This window comes from Rhineura floridana, chromosome 7, assembly GCF_030035675.1.
Source record: "Rhineura floridana isolate rRhiFlo1 chromosome 7, rRhiFlo1.hap2, whole genome shotgun sequence".
Classification (NCBI taxonomy): Eukaryota; Metazoa; Chordata; class Lepidosauria; order Squamata; family Rhineuridae; genus Rhineura; species Rhineura floridana.
The window spans coordinates 131,650,648-131,669,285 of NC_084486.1; the positions used below are offsets into that span (position 1 = coordinate 131,650,648).

Sequence of the window (18,638 nt, forward strand, 5' to 3'; positions counted from 1 at the left end):
CTCTGGAATGCTTTACCGATTGAGGTTCGGTTGGCTCCTTCACTTGCGGCATTCCGTCGTCAGGTGAAGACGTTCCTTTTTCGGGTTGCGTTTAACTATACGTAGAATAGGAATTTTAATAAATCATGGTAACGAGTATATATTATTGTATTTTTTAACTGTATTCGATCTATGTAGATTTGGTATCTTATTGTTTTATTCTTTTTTATGTACTGGTTTTAGGTTGTTTGCCGCTCTGAGTTTCTGGGAAAAAAATAGAGCGGGCTAGAAATATTTTAGATAAATAAATAAATAAATGCTTTTGCTATATCACTTCTCACTATTAAAGCAACCATTTCTTCTTACTTTCTCATTTCCTGCATAACATGTTTTGTAGTTGCCTGACTGAAAATGTCCCATTCACGTCCATTTTAATTCACTCACGCCAAGTATTGTAATGTTGATATGTTCCATTTCTTGCTTGACAATTTTTCACTTTCCCTGCTTCTCACTTTCCATGTTCCTATTGTGTAAGTCGTACAACTCCGGACTCTCACATCTGTGTGCATCAGCTTCTGGACTTCCATTTGGCTTTGACCTAGTGGCATCATTAATCATGGGGCTACTCGTACTTGTCCTTTGTTCTTCCCCAGTAGCTTATTGAGTGCCATCTGACCTGGGGGTCTCATCTTCCAGCACTATCTCGTGTTGCATTTTGGATACTCTGTTCATAGGGTTTGCATGGTAAGAGGTATTCAGAGGTGGTTTACCATTGCCTTTCTCTGAGTTTGGATGCATCTTAGGGCTCATCCAAATGGAGCGGGATAATCCATGTTTTTCATATCTGCTTTGTCATCTGACAGTCCCCACTCACCTGTTTGTTTGCTCTTTCCCGATGTAAAAAAACAACTTTTTTGCGCCCGCACATGCAGCGGGAGGACCCCCACATTCTTTACGCTTTTTTCCAGCTCCGCCTCCAACACAACCCACTACCAGCCAATTGGTGCGCAAAATCTGACATGTGCTTCTCCGCCCATTCACCCACAATCAGCAACACACATGCGCTTGAATGTAAGAGCACGAAAGTTTGAATTTCCTGTGTCAGTAATGGAGTTCCTTGCCGCTCGCCATTCTTGTATTTTCAATATTACGCAAAAACGAATGTATGTGTTTTTCCCGAGCTTTTCTACAGTGCAGCGCTCAGCTGCAGCTCCCAGCTCCTCCCCAGGAATGCTGCCCCCGAGGGAAGCAAGCAGCACCCCCCCTGCGGGTGGCCGCTCTTGGCTCGGGCAGGGAATGCGGGCAAAGAGCCCCACATGCTGCTGTGCAAAGCCTGAGAGATCCAGGCAATTCTGTGAGGTATTGGGGGGGGGTTAGAGAGAGAATGGGGCAAGCCATCATCATGTTGATTTTGCGTGGGGTTTAAGTGCTGATTTTTAAAAGGGATTTTTTTTAAACAAAAAGAAATCTCCCCTCTGAAATTGACAACACAGCAGGGAACAGGCTAGTCAGTTTCACGCGAGGGCGGCTCAAAGCATCCCTGCAGAGGATGAGGGCGCCCTAGTTACACAACTCGTTCCCCCCACCCATAAATCCATATTAAAATTGCAGAAAAGAGCCCCGCATGCTGCCATGCAAAGCTGCGCTGAAGCGGCCAGCACAGGCTTTGCAGTGTTCCCACTGATAAAAGAAACATGCAAACCACTTATATGCCAATAATACCTGTATTTCTGTTAGTTTGCATTTGTGATATTTCGCAAAATCAACTGTATGCATTTCCACCTTTACACATATTAACGTTTCTGGAGATACACATGGCTGGCAATTCCACTTATTTCTCCAGAAATGCAGCGCGATGCTCTAGCAAACCACTTACAGGAATACCCCACTATACTGACCTTCACTTAATGTACACAAATGAGCTGGGAGGCGCGATCGCAATCAGCTGGGAGGTGCGGCAGTGCAGCAGCAGAGGCTTTACCGCATGGGGGTGGAAATAGATGCGATCGCGCCACTGCAAATCAGATGGGAGGTGTGATCAGCTGAGAGGCACGACAGCACAGCAGCAGAGGCTTTAGCGTGGGGCTTTGAGGCTCCGCATGAAGGAGAGGTAAAAAAAGTTTTTAAAGATAGCGCTTCACTTTAAGGACATTTTCGGTTTACATACATTAATGTGAGGTATTCCTGTGCCAATATTTCCCGTATCTGTGCAGTAGAAGTTGCAGAGCCCCCCCCCCCAACACTGGACCATTGCTCTGATTGGTTCCCTTTTCCCGGGCTTTCCCCGGACATTCGCGCACATGAGCAAAAGTAGAAATACGTGATTGGCTGGGAATGAGGAAAGGAAACGCCCAAGAACCGCCCACAGCTGTAAAGTTCGCGGTATTGCATCCGAGCGGCTGAAGGCACAGTGGATGATTCCCAATTTAAAAAAGCAAATTGCATTTTTCGCGGTTATGCCAAAGCGGATTTAACCACGTGAAAATGCGCAAAAGCACGCGAGGTCATATGGATGACCGAAAAATAATGAGAACACAAAGCGATCATTTCACACATTATACAGTCGTCTGGATGAGCCCTTAGTCTGGTGTATCAGCTTTGACCATTCCTCCTTGGGTGCCCCTGCTAGGAGTCTAGCCTCTTGGTCTAGACTCCTGATAGCATTGCTCTCAGCTTCTTCAGCACTGTCAACCCCCCTTGCCATGTTAAAGTGTGCATCCAGCAGGGGCATACAGAGGCATACTGCCTCCAAAAATGGAGATAGTAGCTATTGATAGCATTATCCTCAATGAATTTATCTGATCCTCTTTTAAAGCCTTCTGAGTAGACATGCATAGGGTTGTATTGTGACTAGATGAACTGGCCCCTTAAATGCCAACCTTATGATGTTCTGGGGCAATTAGCCCCCTCCTTATGTTCCTCTATGGCTGCAATCCAATGCATGCCTACTCAGAAGTACTCTCCATTGGGTTCAACTCCCAGGTAAGTGTGTATTATTTGGATTACAGCCTAAATCTATTTAAAAAACAACAACAAAACCCTGCAAGCTGAAGTTATTTTCCCCCTCCCCATTTCACTGCCAGAAATAGTTAACATGCATATGGTTGTATAATTTATTCTAATTGCAGAATTCAGCATTCCTGGATGAAGAATTTGGGACGAATCTCCAATTCGTGACAGATCATATCAGCCTTCGCCAACCCAACTCCCACCTCATCCCTGATCATTGGCTAATGCCGGCTGAGGCTGATGCGAGCTGTGATCCAAAACCTTTGGAGGCCACCAGCTTGGCGAAGGATGGCTCATTAGACAATAAGGATGGATTGGCCCATAAAGCGACCGAGGCACGCCATTCCGTCTACGTTGCCTGTGCAAAGTTAGGCGCGACTTTATCCACTGAAAAGGGAACCTAAAAACTGGCGCTGTCAGTTTCGCTGGATGATTCATCCTCATGGATCTGTCCTGCAGGAGGTCGGCTTTTCGGCTGCCTTGTCTTCTGAGACTCCCACCGGGGTCTGCCTCCCTCCCCGACCCAAATTGATGGGCGAGGCTAGGAGATTCCAAAGGCTTCATTGGCTCTGCCGAGGCTTTAAATAATTTGGAGGGCTGCAGCAGCGCCTGGGAGGCGGAGCTTCGTCGGAGCCTGTTGCTCGTGCAGGGGATAGAGCCGCATGAGGAGGAGAGAGCGCTGGAGTAAATTGCCTTGCTCTGTTGTTTTCCCCAGTTGCTGTCGGGGTAGCGGCGACTCGCGTTCAAAAAGGCAAATCCTTTCGATCAGAGCGCGGCGCCCGCCCCTCTCTGAAGTTCCCTGATGCCAACTTTTGCCCGGCTCGCTGCTCTTCTGCAGCAGCGCCAGCCCGACGCTGGCAGCTGAAGCTCTGCAGCCGGCGGCTCCCGACCTCAAAGCCCCGCCGAGATGACCCCGAGCCGAGCGTGGCTTTTGTGTACCATTTGCAGCCTGGCGGTGGCCTCGCCGACCGCCGCGGTGCAACTTCAGCAGGGCATGTAAGTGCAGCGGGCGCGTCCTGTTTGGAAACGGTGCCTTTTGCGCGCGGCTCTTCATCTTGGTCTATGCAGGTTCCTTTAACATTTGGAAAAAAGGGGGGTTAAGGGAAGAGAGATAGCAAATGCCCACTTTGACCAAAAAGTGGAATGTCTTGGAATTTCCGTTTTGATCTCACCTCTCTAAAGCTGTAGTTCTAACTGCACTGAAGCGGCAATGTAATACGTGTCTACTCAGAAGCAAGCTCTCTTTGGTTCAATGGGGCTTACTCCCAGGTAAGCGTGTACTGGATTGCAGTCTAAGCCAGTTACTTAGGGAAGTCTCCTCTTTCTCTAGTCTTGTTTCTAAATGAGGAAGGCTAATAAAAGGCTCCTGTACAGGGAAACCAGATATATGCATAGGCATCTGCCTTCGCCCAGGTCAGACGATTTGCCTGTCCATTCCAGCCCAATCTGACCAGCAGTGGCTCTCCAAGGTTGCAGACAGAGAGATTTCTTTTTAAACTAGACATGGCAGGATTTGAACTGGGGACTTGGTGCATGCAAAATGTGTGCTCTGCTACTACTGAGCTAAACATTGAGAGAGGAGCATAGGGAACTGCCATTGTTCTGCCCAGCTTAATGTTGTCTACACTGACTGGCAGTGGCTCTCCAGGGTTTCAGGCAAGGAGGCTTTCCCAACCCTGCCTGGAGATGCCAAAGACTGAACCTGAGATCTGCCCCATGGAAAGCAGATGTTCTGTTGCTCAAATTGGTTTTTTTCAGGTTTTTACTGACTAATAATGTGCATGCTTACATACGATGTTTTGCTTTATTAAATTAAATTAAATGGGGCTTAATCTTAATAAAGTGGGTGTAGGAGTTAGTAAGGTTTGTTGCTTTTTCCCCCCGTAAGCATTTTCCAGACAAAGAGTTAAGGAAGTATCCCACACCAGTTCTAAACGCAGTGGTTTGTGGAGTCTTGGTGATTTCTGTAGCATTCAAAGCTGCTTTGCACAGTGACAAAGTTCCCTGTGTGTTTCACTTCTGTGTTGGCGATTGCATGGTGGTGTACCCTTGGTGCACGCTGTCATGGCTGAGCAAAGCATATGCCTGCTTCAGTGTGTAGGTGGGGCTGGAAGCCCCAGCTGGTGGTGGCTTCCAACGCTGTGTATGTGTAGAAAGAATGTATGTTGTGCATTTGTTCTATATGATGTGACTGGGTATGCACAATGCTAGTGGTACACGCAAGTTCCAAATGGAAGTGATGCTCTTATGGTAGATTCATTATATATAAAGTTGCCCTTGGGTTGCAATCTTATGCAGGCTTACTTGGGAGTACTGAACTAGATGGGACTTTCTTCTGAATTAAACATGTATAGGATTGTACTGTAGCCTTAATGGGGGTGCGGGAGCCTTGTACAATACAGGCCAAATGTTGGTTTTTGATGCATGCTCACAGCAAAGGGAATTCTTGTGTTACAACCTTGGGAAGGGCTATACCTCTGTGGGAGAGCATCTGCTTTTCATGCAGAAGGTCCCAGGTTCAATCCCTGGCATCTGCAGGGAAGGCTGGGAATGCCCCCTGTCTGAAACCTTGGAGAGCCTCTGCCAGTTGGTGTGGACAGTATTGATGAGATGGACCAATGTTCTGACTCGGAGGTTAGAGGTGAAAAGTGCTTCATTTCTAGTTAGTGTTTATAATGGCAGAATTACATTCTATCAGCTGTTGCTTGTTTTCCCTTTAGGTGATTTGTATTGACTTCAGTTGTATTCCAGTCAGATGAAGAGACTTCTGAATGCTGTGTTCTTGGCAGCAGGACACACACAGGGCCTGCTGTCATGGTTTAGTTACCCAACAATATGCCTTTATTGCTATCCTTGTATTCGCACAGTCCAAGTTCTTGTGTTGACATGACAGTCCTAATCTCCAAAGTGAGGTTTAGGGTTGAAGGGCTTTGCATGCCTGACTGCCCACCTCATTTGTGCACAATTTTTCTCCTCTTCATGATTTGCTGTAACCACAGTTTACCATTATGTCCACAGTGCCATTAACCATGGTTTCAAGGCAAATTCACTCTAAACTATGGTTAGTGCTGATACTGACAGCGTGCTAAATAATGGTTGAAGTAAACCATGGGAAGGAAAGAGATAACTCATACATAAATGTGCACAAACCCATAGCATGTTGCTGATCTTCTGAGATGGACCACATTACCTCTGCACTGGGTCCAAGTAATAAAACAATCAAATTGCTCTTACTGTTATTTTCAGCATGAGTTTTATATGTGCAGTGGTGATTTAAATCTGCAGTTGTGGCAACAGTTTAGAATCGGGAGGGCTGTAATTATGCTGCATTCAATAACTGGAGTCAAAGAGTGTGGCATTGTGCATGCTGTGTAAAGTGCCTTGCCTGTTCTTGTGTGTTACACAATGCTTGAATGACACTGTCTAGTCTGTGCTGCAGTCTGCAATCGGGGTCAGCCCCACGGCAAAAAGTTTAATTGGATTTCTTTTCCTGACAGCTGCTTTATGCAATAGCTGCAGACTTCAGGTCTCCAGAGGTTATTGAACTGAGAAACGATTACTTTGCAGTTGGGGGGGGATGTGGAGAGAAAGGAGGGGGTATCTGTACATGTTGCAGCTACCTTTAGGCTGAATTATTCTGGGGAGCATCTTCAGGGTAAGTTCACAGGTTCAAACTGCTTGCATTGACTGCCATATCTGGAGTTGCTGTGGATCACTGTATCTTTATCACCTCTTGGCAGAGCTCTCATTTTGGAAGCGGTTCATTTTTTAAAAAAAATTGAGGGACCAAAATCTGCAGCTTTCTGTTTGTGTATATCGAATTTTTGCATGGGGGCTTTTTCATGTGAGGTAGTATAGTTCTCATCTTTGACCCTTAACCACCTCTAAAAATATTTTTCCCTTTTCTCTTCTCCACCCCCCACTTTTTTCTAAATAATTTTTTGAACCAGATATTATTAACCAGCAGGTCCTCATTTGGCGAGTCAGGACCCATAACCTAACATGGGTTTCACCTCAGGCACAAATGCAATTTTGTTTGGTAACTTTTTTTTAAAAAAAAGAGGGAAGGGGGGAAAGGGTACACCAGAAATGGAGAGAGGAAAAGTGTGCATTGAGGGGAATGAGAGAAGAAAAAAATGGACATAGTAAATAGTAAACAACTTAGAGCGTTTCCGATGTTCGATGTTGTGGTCAAAGATGGGTCACAAGTTGATAAAGGCAGAAGACAATTGATATACGACAAAGGTAGGGTACCTGTGGCCCTCCAGGTGTTCATGGATTACAACACCCAACATCCCGACTCTTTTTCATGCTGGCTGGGGCTGGTGGGAGTCAGAGTCCAACAATGTCTGGAGGACACAGGGCCCTGCTCTAAGATACTGATGTGAGATTTTTTTTTAAAAAAAGTTGGTGACTCATGTAGCCACTGTTTCATGTTCTGATTGTGCATAACTGCTGTTTGCATGTAATTAACACATTGAAGTTCACTTGAGGCTTGATTTCTTCAGCGATAACTTAAATCTTTTAGGGCTTCCCACCTCTGGGGGTGCTAAGGTATTAAACCTTTCTCCTGTTAAAGGCCTTGGCTGCCATTGCCTAGTGCAGGGTGGGCTTCTCTCTGGCCCTTGGGATTCCCCCCCCCCGCCATCATGGCTAGTGGCCTTGAAGTGAGATGATGCCTTTTGTTTGCCTGGATGGAGGATAGAGAGGTGTGCTGAGTCTGTGTAGAAATTAGTCTACAGTATAAAGGTAAACTTTACTTTTATTCCTGTGCTTGCTTTTGCCTCTGGCCACCCAGTACCAGCGTGTGACCCCCAGATGGTTGCCCAGGAGCAATTGTGGCTCTTGGGCTGAAAAGCATTCACCACTTCTCTCCTTGACTAGTGCTTGAGAGGCTACAACCTCCAAGAGGCATGCTCTGATGCAGTGTGGCTCTATGATAGGGGTGGGGAGACTCCAGGCCAGTCATGGCCCTTCAGGGAGTCCCATTTGACCCCTATAGACATTTCCCCCATACCATGCCCACCTACCCACCCACCAGCTAACATCACTAGTGACATCAGCTGATGGGCAGGAGGACAGAGTCTAATCCTGTCTTGGCTGCTCGATCCTGTTCTCTGTAGGGAACAAGATTGCGCAGCCAAAGCAGCAAGATTTCATCTCCCCATATCAGCTAAGCAAGGGTTAAAGCCCTGTGCAAAAGCCTGCTTTGAAGCAGCTGGTGTGCACCACCTACTTCAAAGGTGCTTTTCCAAAGGCTTAAGGCAGTGCAGAGGCTGTCTTAAAGCCTTGTCCAAGGCTCCCCCATTAACTTCCTAACACTGTGGACAAAGGGAGAGGGGCAAGACTTGGAAAAGCCTTTGTGAGTCTCCTCCCCTCCAGGCCCGTGATGTCGTGAGCTTAAACCAGGAAAGGGAGATGACTTGCAAGACCATTTCAAAGCCCCCCTCCCCCTTCAAGTCCCCAATCTGAGGAACTTAAGGGGGCAGACTTGGAAAAGCCCTTCTCTCCTTTCAAGTGGTGCGGGAAGGGAGAGAAGGGAGCCAGCGGGGTTCCCAGACGCCTGATGCTGTAATGTGCTGGCTTCCTTCTTTTCCTTCCACCCATGGAAGCAATGGCAGGGGGTGGGCGTGGGGGCAAAAGAGGAAGACGCTCCTTCTCATCTCCAGGTAGACCCTTGTTTGAAATCCTGGAGAGCTGCTGCCAATGAGTGTAAACTAGGGATAGGGGAGAATATTCACTAAATTGGATTTATTGCCGTATTTTGACATAATCTGACAATCTGCATTGTTTTTGGACCAGCATTGATTTCTTGCAGCAGGTCGCGGCTGTCATTGGTAGGATTTTTAAAAAAATCCGCTCTGAATTTTACATTATTGTCTTTGTAATCAGATTTCCTGTAAACTGATGCATTCTTAACTTAACTCGGTGGAACAAGTGCCTACAGCATAAGCATTTTCATTAGCATTTTTGTTAGCAATTAAGTTAGTTTTTTCGCTGGGGGAAAAAAACATGAATCAGCAATTGCGCAAACAAAAAATGGCGGATGGGTACTGAAAGCCGGACTGTCAGAATTCAAATGGATAGGAACCAGCTACCGAACCCCATCCCTAGTGTAGACAATACTGAGTTTAGATGGACCAATGGTCTGACTTGGTATAAGGCCGCTTCCTATGGTCCTGTTCAGTCCCAGCCAGCATTACCAATGGTCAGGGGTGATGGGAGTTGTAGTCCAACAACATCTAGAGGGTCACAGGTTACCCATCCCTGCTGTAAATCTGCAGTTCTCTTCCTCTTCTCCATATGTCTAAGCAGCTGCAGGTGAGTAGGGTAACATTTGATTTACCATGTTTGGAGACTGACGATTGTGGTTTATAGGGATCATATTTATAAAGCAAGCAAGTGCATGGTTCTTAAACATTTTCGTCAGTGAGTTTGAAAATCAACTGATTGGTACACAGGCATAAACCTAAAGCCTGTCACTTTTCTGCATGTTTGTTTTACTACAGAGAAGGATTATAAGAGACAGATATATAAAGAGAGAGAGAGTGTCATTGGTGGCTGTTTTGTTTGTTTTGTCTTTTGCTCTTGCCGTAGATAAGTCTCTGCCATCAATTGCAGAAAAATTGTACAGATGAAAACAGATCAGCCTGAAAGAACAATTGAGGTTCTAGAAGCTGTCTGATTTCTAGAGACAGTCTGAGATATAGGACGCTAGTGAAAATGATGCTTCAGTCAGGGACAAGAGATGCTTTGGGCACAGATGAACGGACTTTCCCCTGATGAGTGCTTTCAGCCTAGTTTAACTAACTGTATCCTCCTGCCAAGCGGCAAGGTTGATTATTTTACTGCCTATTTCATGTTGACATGCTATAAAAATGATTATATGTATCCATCCGAGAAAGAGGAAGGGATAGGATACATAATGATGTATATTATAGAGCACATTAGAGCATGCTGATGTACAATGGGAGTCAGTGTCTAAAACTTGATTGCGTCAAACTTTGCCATAGAAAAGATTCTCTGTGCAGAGGATTAAAAGGAACAGAACAATTTGACACATCATTGACATGTATCATAGTATCACGGGTTCAAGAAAAATGGCCACACACATATAGGTTTAATACAATTTAACTTATACGCAAGGCAGTATGCTTCCAAATACCAGTAGCTGGAGACCGCAGGAGGGAAGAGTCCATTTTGCACTCAGGTCTTGCTTGCTGGCTTCCTATAGGCATCCGGTTGGCCGCTTGAGAATAGGATGCTGGACTAGATGGGCCATTGGCCTGATCCAGCAGGCTCTTCTTATGTTCATTTTAAATTGGAACATCTGTGATTTTTTTTCTTAATAAGCCAAATGTGTGAGTAGTTTCCCCCCTGACTTTCAAGGTCAGGCTAGTTCCATGATTTTTTCCTTCACAGTTCTTTTATTTTTTTTAAACCTGAATTTAGCGGCAAGTCTCAGCAGTAGAAAAGTCACAATGAAAGGTTGTTCAGTCCTTTTCCCCTTCAACAGTTTTTAGCACAAAATCATCCTCTCCAAGCTGCTTTTTTCATTTGCAGAGAAAAATATAGTGAAGATGGTTTTCCTTTTAAGCATGTTACATCAAATGAATTATTTTGTAGGACACATTTTAGATTTTAGTGTTAGCCAGACCTGCACATCCGTACAGTCTTAACTACCAGTCTAATATTGGGTATTTGTTCAGGCCTGATAATATGATCTGTAACCTTTCTATTCTATAGTGCAAACCTTGCTTGGCAAGTATATGGAGACCATTATAGGCATGCTATATGAAAGTAAGCTTACTTAAATTTTGGCCTCATGAAAGTGTCATTGATTCTAAGTCAGACTGCTCCCTTTAAGTGTTCTTGCATAACTTTTTGAAATATATTTGTTTTGGTTCTGTGTACAGATTGTCAGAGACAGGGGCCATAAATTAGTGCAGAGTTAGGCACACTTCAGCCAATGGATATATGTGTGAGCTGAGCTGGGTTATAACCAGAGGATTGCAAAGCTAGAGAGAAGCCGCTGAGAATGTTCCTCTCCAATGTTCACACTCTGGCTGCATGGAGGAAGCCACCAAGAAGCTGTTCTTGGACTGTGGGGGCATGGGGAAGGAAGGTTATTCAAGGTTATGTAGGGTTCAATACTGCTGAGGGCTCATCCAGATGACTGCAAAATGTGTGACACGCCCGCTATGTGTGTTCATTATTTTTCGGTCATCCAAATGATGTCTTGCACTGTTATGCATTTTCGCGGGTTAAATCCGCTCCTTGCAATACCGGCAAAAATATGATTTGCTGTTTAAAATCGGGAATCATCCGCTGTGCCTTCAGGAGGTAGGATGGAATACCGTGGACTTTACAGCTGATTGGTGGTTCTTGGGTGTTTCCCCTTGCCCCTTCTCCTCATTCTAGCCAATCACGTATCTGCACTTTTGCACATGTGCGAGAATAAGCCCGGTAATATTGAACCAATCATCGCAATGGTGGGGTGTTGGGGGGGTGTCTGCAACTACTGCGCAGATGCATTTTATTTTTTGCCAGCCTGCAAACTGGGCGGCTGCTCTGGGTGAGATCTGCAATGCACAGCAAGCGAGAAAGGGGCTGCTGGTCGGTTTCTTGCCTGCCTCCAGAAAGCTTTGTCAATTTCATTCTACTCACTGTGGTTTTTGTTTCAAATCATTTTGCAGCTGGAAGGAAAGGGAGAAGGAGGGGTGTGTGAATGAAATTGACAAAGCTTTCCAGAGGCAGGCGTGAAACCAACCAGCAGCCCCTTTCTTGTTTGTATTTGCAATATTACGCTTAAACGAATGTATGCTTTTCTGCCTTTATGGATATTTAAGGAGATACACACGCTGGCAATTGCACTTATTTCTCCAAAAAAAGCAAGAAATGTGTCACCCCCCCCTCCTTCTCCCTTTCCTTCCCACAGCAAAATGATTTGAAGCAAAAACCCCAGCCAGTAGAATGAAATTGACAAAGCTTTCCAGAGGCAGGCTGAAACCGACCACCCTCCTCCTTCTCCCTTTCCTTCTGCGGGGAGAACTCCTTTACAGCCATATTGTGCTTCATTGCAAAGGGGGATAGGAGCATACGTCATTTTTTTGCTGCCCAACTGGTTGATAGGGGGAGATTTTAGAGGTGGAGCTTGGAAAAAGCAAAAAGAATGTAGGGGTCTTACTGCTGCGTGTGCGGGTGCAAAAAAGCATTTTTTTAAATTGGGAAAGAGCGAACTAAAAGGCAAAGTGAGGACTATCAGATGACAAACCGAATATGGAAACCGTGGATTATCCCTCTCTGTTTGGATAAGCCCCGAGTTAGTCTCCAGCTGAACACTGAAACACTGTAAGATGGCATATAGTGTATTTTCAAATGTTTGGTTGTGATAACTTGAGTCCATATAGCTCTATTGTGCTTTTACAACATCTTGCAAAGTACTGCAACTTCAATAGGAAAACTTTCATTTGGTGGTGGTATATGGGGTTTGACTCGCTGCAGAGGGTAGAGGTTTTAGTTGGAGCTTAAATCCAGCTACATGTTTTCCACTGACAAATGTAAGCTTCTCTTATTACTTTAGTGTTGCCTCCTGAACTTTGAAGTGCTGTGGACTGAACAGGTAAGAAACACTGCTTGGCAGGAAAAGTCCATGGAAAACAAACACTTGTCAGTGCAGTATATACAGCTGTAATTCATGATGGGCTCCTTATCAATTTTCTAAATAAACAAGATAATTGGTTGCCTTTCCATTAAGTATGTTGGGAGAGAACGAAAGCTGCTGTATTTATTTATATGCTTTTATAGCCTGCCTTTCACCAAGCAGTCTAGAGGCAGGTTATGAAATATCCTCTGATGCATTCTTTGTCAAAAGGTAGATGCCCCAATCCAGTGACCCTTTCCATGAACTCCAGTGCACATACAAAGTTTTTGCACCAGCAGTAGCTTTCCCATTCACTTTAATCGAGGAGATGTCGCCATGCATGGAGAGATCATTTCCACTGAAGTGAATGAACGGCAAATCCACATACACAGGATCTCTCAGTATTAGGACATGTATGTAAGGCCCTAAGGATTAAGTTGAAAGTGGGACTAGAGTTCCATTTTTTCTACTTGTATATGCTGGTGCTTCTTGCTGATCCAGGATCGTCAGAGCAGGGCCACATCTACACTACACATTTAAAGCACTGTTATACCACTTTAAACAGTCATCGCTTCCCCAGAAGAATTCTGGGATTGGTGGTTTGCCAAGGGTGCTGAGAGAGACCCCCATTTCCCTCGCAGGGTGGTTTAACAATAATTCTCTCTTCCCAGAGAACTCTGGGAATTGTAGTTCTCTGAGGGGAAGAGGGGTCTCCTAACAACTCTCAGCAGCCTACAGTTCCCCAGGAATGTTTGGGGAAAGCCATGACTGAAAGTGGCATAATAGTCCTTTAAGTATATAGTGTGGATGTGGCCTAGGTATCAATCTCTGCAGAATTGTTGTTTTATTTTAAAAGATGTGTAAACAACTTGCATGATAATTTATATTCAGGCATCCCAAACCTGAAACATTCTAGATGCTGTGGACGCTCTATCCTGTGTGATCATTTGCCATCCTGATATGGCATCCAGTGAAAGCTGGAGTCCAAACAAAGTTATTGGTGGCACCATATTGGGCAAGGCATAGGTCCAGGCATAGAAAGGTTATCCAAGCAAACACGAGTCATCAGTAGGGGCTAAACGGAGGTAGTCTAAAAGGCCAGGATGAGGACGATTTTGGGATGCTATCTAGGGATTAGACCTAAGAAGGCAGGAGAGTGGGTGAAGAAGTGGACAGGAATAGGAATGCAGAGTAGAATTGGTTTATAGGAAACAGGCATGATGTAATCAAAATAGAGCAGGGCCAAGAAGAATACTTTCTTGCAGAGATGGGGAGCCTCTGGCTCTCCTGATGATGTTGGACTCCAACTCCCATCAGCCCCATCAAGCATGGTCAGTGGTGATGGAAGTTGTAGTCTAGCAACATCTAGAGGGCCAAAGGTTCCCCATCCCTGATTTGTTTTGTGGGCAAAGACAGTAACCAGTGGGAGAAATTATGGGTTGCTAAACAAAAAACTGTAGCTCAATAGAAGAATGCATGGTTACCATGCAGAGGGTCCCAGGTTCAGTCTCTGACTTCTCCAGGAAGCACCTCCATCTGAAACCCTGGGGAGCTGTTGCCAGCCAGTGTAGACAGTGCTGATTCTCTATGAGGCAGTGTCTTATGTTCCTAGGGTGTAGTCTTGGAACCTTGCTGTTAATCTGAACAGAAGTTTAGAGCTGGCTTGAAGCTTCATCTAGTGTGTGAAAGGTAGCCAGCCACACAGGGGTGACGAGGGAAAGTAAAGGACTGCTTCTTCTCCTTGAGCCCCTCAAAAAGCACATGGTTTGTAAAGGGGGTATGGTGGCTGGCTGAACAGGGCTCCTGTCTAAATTCTGGGAAGATCCTTGCTGCCAAAGAGCTTAAAAACATTGGCAGGCGCTTTGGAAATGTAGTAAGGTGTCGGACTTCCGGGAAGGGTGACTTCGCCTGTGCCTGCCTTTGAGACGAGCTCTGGTCTCAGAGGAAGCTTTTTCAGTTTTAAAATCAGTCAGAACGTTTTTTTTGACTGGTAAAGACTTTCTCCCGGGCAGGGAGAAATGTAGAGATTAACCACAAAAGCCTGTGTTTGTCGGGAGGACTGGATTTCATTAGTTTATGAGAGAAGGTTCAGCCAGCAGTGCCGGACAGACTTCCAAACAAGCTCTAACTGATTAAGCGACACGTTTATCTTTTCTTTAAAGGAAAATGGATTTTAACAGGCAAGCATCCTTCTTTCTATTTTTATCATCTGGTTTAAATTGTTGCAGCAAAAAGAGATTTGTCAATGAATCAGCTATAAAGAATCCCTGGGTGAGTTATAACTCTTCTCTTTCATTCACGAAATTAAGGAGGAAAGAAATTGAAAAAGCTTATGTTTGTTGTTATTGCAAAAAGCTGGCCTGGAATTGTGCATTTTAAAGATATAAACGGATGAGGGATTTCTATTCCGAGGAGAAAAAAATAAATAAACCTGATTTATGAACTTTGGAGTATTATATGTCTGGGACTATTTTTTTTGGTCTATTTCATTTTGACGAATCTGCTTGTTCACGATGCCACTAACTGTTTTGATGCTGTGAACTAAATTTGTTTTGCATTCCTGAACATATAAGAGATAAGGCAGGCTGTGCTGTCTACACTGTGATGTCATCAGGCTTGGAATATTAACCCAATTGTTGCTGGAATAAGAAGTGGTTTGTTTGTTTTCTTCGTGGTTTTAAGAATGGCAATCAAGAAAGTGGCTGAGATCCTGGAAGTAATTATGTTTCAGAAAATAATGGATGAGATGGAGATAATGAAACAAACCCTGAGACAGGGTAGACAGGAGATGAAAATTGAATTTGGCAAAATGAAGCAGGAGCTTAAAGAAATAGGGGACCTTGTGAGAGAGGAGGTTGATGAGATCAGAGATACAACTCGACAAGCATTAGAAGATGAAAAAAGAAAAATTAAAGGGAAGATGCAAGCCCTGGAGATTGGAACAAATGTGGAACTGGAAAAAGACTTGGAGTTTATGGATATTAGAGATAAAATTTACTGTTTGGAATTCAACGTTGTCTCTGAAGAAATTAATGAAGATATTAGAGATAAAGTTATCAATGTCTTGGATAAATTTCTGGACTGGAATGATGTGATGGAGCTTGACATAGAAAAAATCTATGGAATTAATTACAGATATGTGACAATGGAAAAACTCTCAAGAGATGTGCCAGTGCATTTTGTAAAAAAGAACAGACATTTGACTTTACAACAATATTTCAGCAACACATTCAGAATTGATGGCAAGGAAATATTTGTGATAAAGGAAATTCCCATCAGACTCTTATTATATGACTATGGCTATGACAGCAAGATTATTATGGGATATTGATTATGGAAGAATGGCTACTGAAATTACTGGACTTAACAGGATTATTGAAGATGGAAGATGGAATTAACATTGATAATGGAAGAATGGCTATTGAAATTATTGGACCTAACAGATTTGATGAGATGGATTAATCGACATGTTTATTTGGAGAAAAATTGATAGATATATTTCTCAAGGAATTGAAACCTCTCATTGACTTTTTGTGGAAAGAATAAAGTAATGTTTATGAGATTTGATGATTAATTAAGATAACTACTGGAGGAAAGTGATTTTGTAATATAATTTAAGAGACAGGTTTGTTATATATTGTAGACCTATAACTGATCTGCGACAAATCGGAAGTCAACATTTTATTTTATTGTTTAATTATTTTTGTTTTGTTTTGTTTTGTTTTTGAAAATTTGAATAAAAATTAATGATAAAAAAAAGTAAATGTGGTAAGGTGTCCACCATTTTGATTCCTGTAGTCTAACACGGGGTGGGAACCTTTTTTCAGCCCAAGAGCCGCATTCCCTTATGGGTGACCATTTGGGGGGGGGGGTCACATGCTGGTGGGCAGGGCCAGAGGCAAAAGTGGGTGGAACAATTAATGTAAATTTTATCTTTGTATAGTAGGCTAGTTTCTGGCATGTTCCTCTTTGTCCTCCATCCAGGCAAGGAAGTGTCATGGTCAGAGTTCAAAGACAGGCAAAACATTCAAGGCAGGTGTGTAGCAAAGCTGCTGAGGGACATGGCTGAGGCAGGGCATGTGGTCGGAGAAGAGTCCCAAGGACCAGATTGTGAGGCCTGGAAGGCCACATTTGTCCCCTGGGCCTGCTTTAACAGTTAGAACAGTTTTTCCCAGTGTGGAGTTACAGAAAAGGGGAAATGTTTCAGCTTTCACATTTTTGCTCTTCAAAGAGTTGTTAAAGATGGAGGAACCTGTTCATAAAGAAGAGGCTGTTCTAGAACAATGAATTTCTTGCAGTAAAACTTTTCAACAAGTGCATTCTTATTTTTCAAATTAGAGGTTTTTTTCCCAAGCAGTCACATTTTACATCTTTGTTAGTGTTTCAAGAAGCTGAATAAAAATAGTGTATCAGAGGGTCCGAGTAAACACAAGATTGTGCTGCTGAAGCTGGTGGTGTTCAGGAAGCTGCAGTACCCTTTGCTTCCTCTTGAGGGTGCTTGTAAGAAACATTGATGGAGAATGGTGTTTCTAAGGCAAGGTAGTAGTAGTAGTAGTTTGTTTATACCTCGCCTTTTGGCCAAAGGCCCTCAAGGCGGCTTACAAAAAACACAAATATAAAATACAATATAAAAATGATCAATAACACAATACAAAATACAATCTGCAAAAGTTAAATAACAATACACATAGTAGCTCTTAATGGTGGCTTTATCGTGGTACAAGTAACGGCATTTTCTGTGTTAAATTCCAGTCTCCTCAAAGCCAGCTGAATTGCATTTGCAACCAGGTCTATAGTTTCATAAGTTTGTTGTTGGGAGGGGAATGTCCTGATTTTCTTGGGTGTCCAGCTGCCCCAGTGAGGCGATGGAGGGCAACTCCACTGCCCCTCCGGGGACTCCAGGGGTGCCTTGCATGGAACTTATATTATTATTATTATTTATTATTGTTTATTAGATTTGTTAGACGCCCATCTGGCAGAGGTTAATCTGCCACTCTGGGTGACGTACAACAAAACACAAATACATTCCATATAAAAACATAAATGGAGAACATTAAAAAATTAAAATCGTCCTCCTCCTCTGCTGCTGCCGCCACCGCCCACGTCACCCCGCGCTTCAGGCGGCATCCAAGTCTAGCTGGACTAAGTTAATATGGAATTTAGTGCTAGAGTTGTCATCTATTTTCTGGTGTTTCTGTTGAAAAGAATACTCAAGATCTCAAATGATCTCTCGATTTCTTCTTTTAAAAACATTGAGAAAGGTTATCCTGAATTATTACAGAACATCAGCAATCTAGCCAAAGGGATTACGAATGATTAGCCTTGTTTTGTCAAGTTGTTTCCAAAGTTTAGGCCCATTCATGCATGCACGTACTTCACTTGTTGACATATTGGTTAAAGACTTGAAATAGAACATATGAATATCATTCACTGAAAGTTGTTGGGCAAGAGCCATAGTTCAGTGGTGGAGCATCTGCTTGGCATGCAGAAGGCCCCAGTTTAATCCCCGGCATCTCTATATAAGCCGGGAGAGTTTTCTCTCTGAAATACTGGAGAGCTGTTGCCTGGCAGTGCCAAACTAGATGTACCAATGGTCGGATTCAGATAAGAATGCTTTTGATGTTCTGTGTTATAGGCTGCTTTTCTGCCAATATGATCCTTGAGGAGCTTACAGTGACTATCAAGAGAATGGGAAAGTGTTCTGCCAGGGATATTTGGCGGTTTTCACATAAAAATCATCAGTTGATGTTGTCAGTGAGGGGTCCAGAAGGCCCCTGGATTGAGCTTAATGAGACTTGCTTCTATGTAAACATGTATGAGATTAGGCTGCATGAACATAGAAAGAAAGTGGGGGCCCACTCATGGGATTCTTATCTAAAGGAAAAGGTCATGAAGAATTTCCTGGTGCAGATGTAATGCTTCGGATCTATTTACCATCAAGTGGCCCCTGCGTACATTTCCCTTTGATACATTCTCCTATTCTTCCCTTCCTAACCTCAACTGCGGC

The 18,638-nt window shown here is 43.8% G+C and overlaps 1 protein-coding gene across 1 annotated transcript in view; it reads left to right on the forward strand.

The window, feature by feature from the left end:
• Nucleotides 1–3,610: 3,610 nt before the first annotated feature.
• The window catches only part of LOC133389488 (multiple epidermal growth factor-like domains protein 6), a 245,097-nt gene continuing 230,069 nt past the window's right edge, over nt 3,611–18,638 (forward strand). The window contains exon 1 of the mRNA XM_061637258.1: nt 3,611–3,984. Within this exon, the coding sequence (XP_061493242.1) occupies nt 3,896–3,984 (89 nt within the window). The 5' untranslated portion in view covers nt 3,611–3,895. The remainder of the gene's footprint in view (nt 3,985–18,638) is intronic.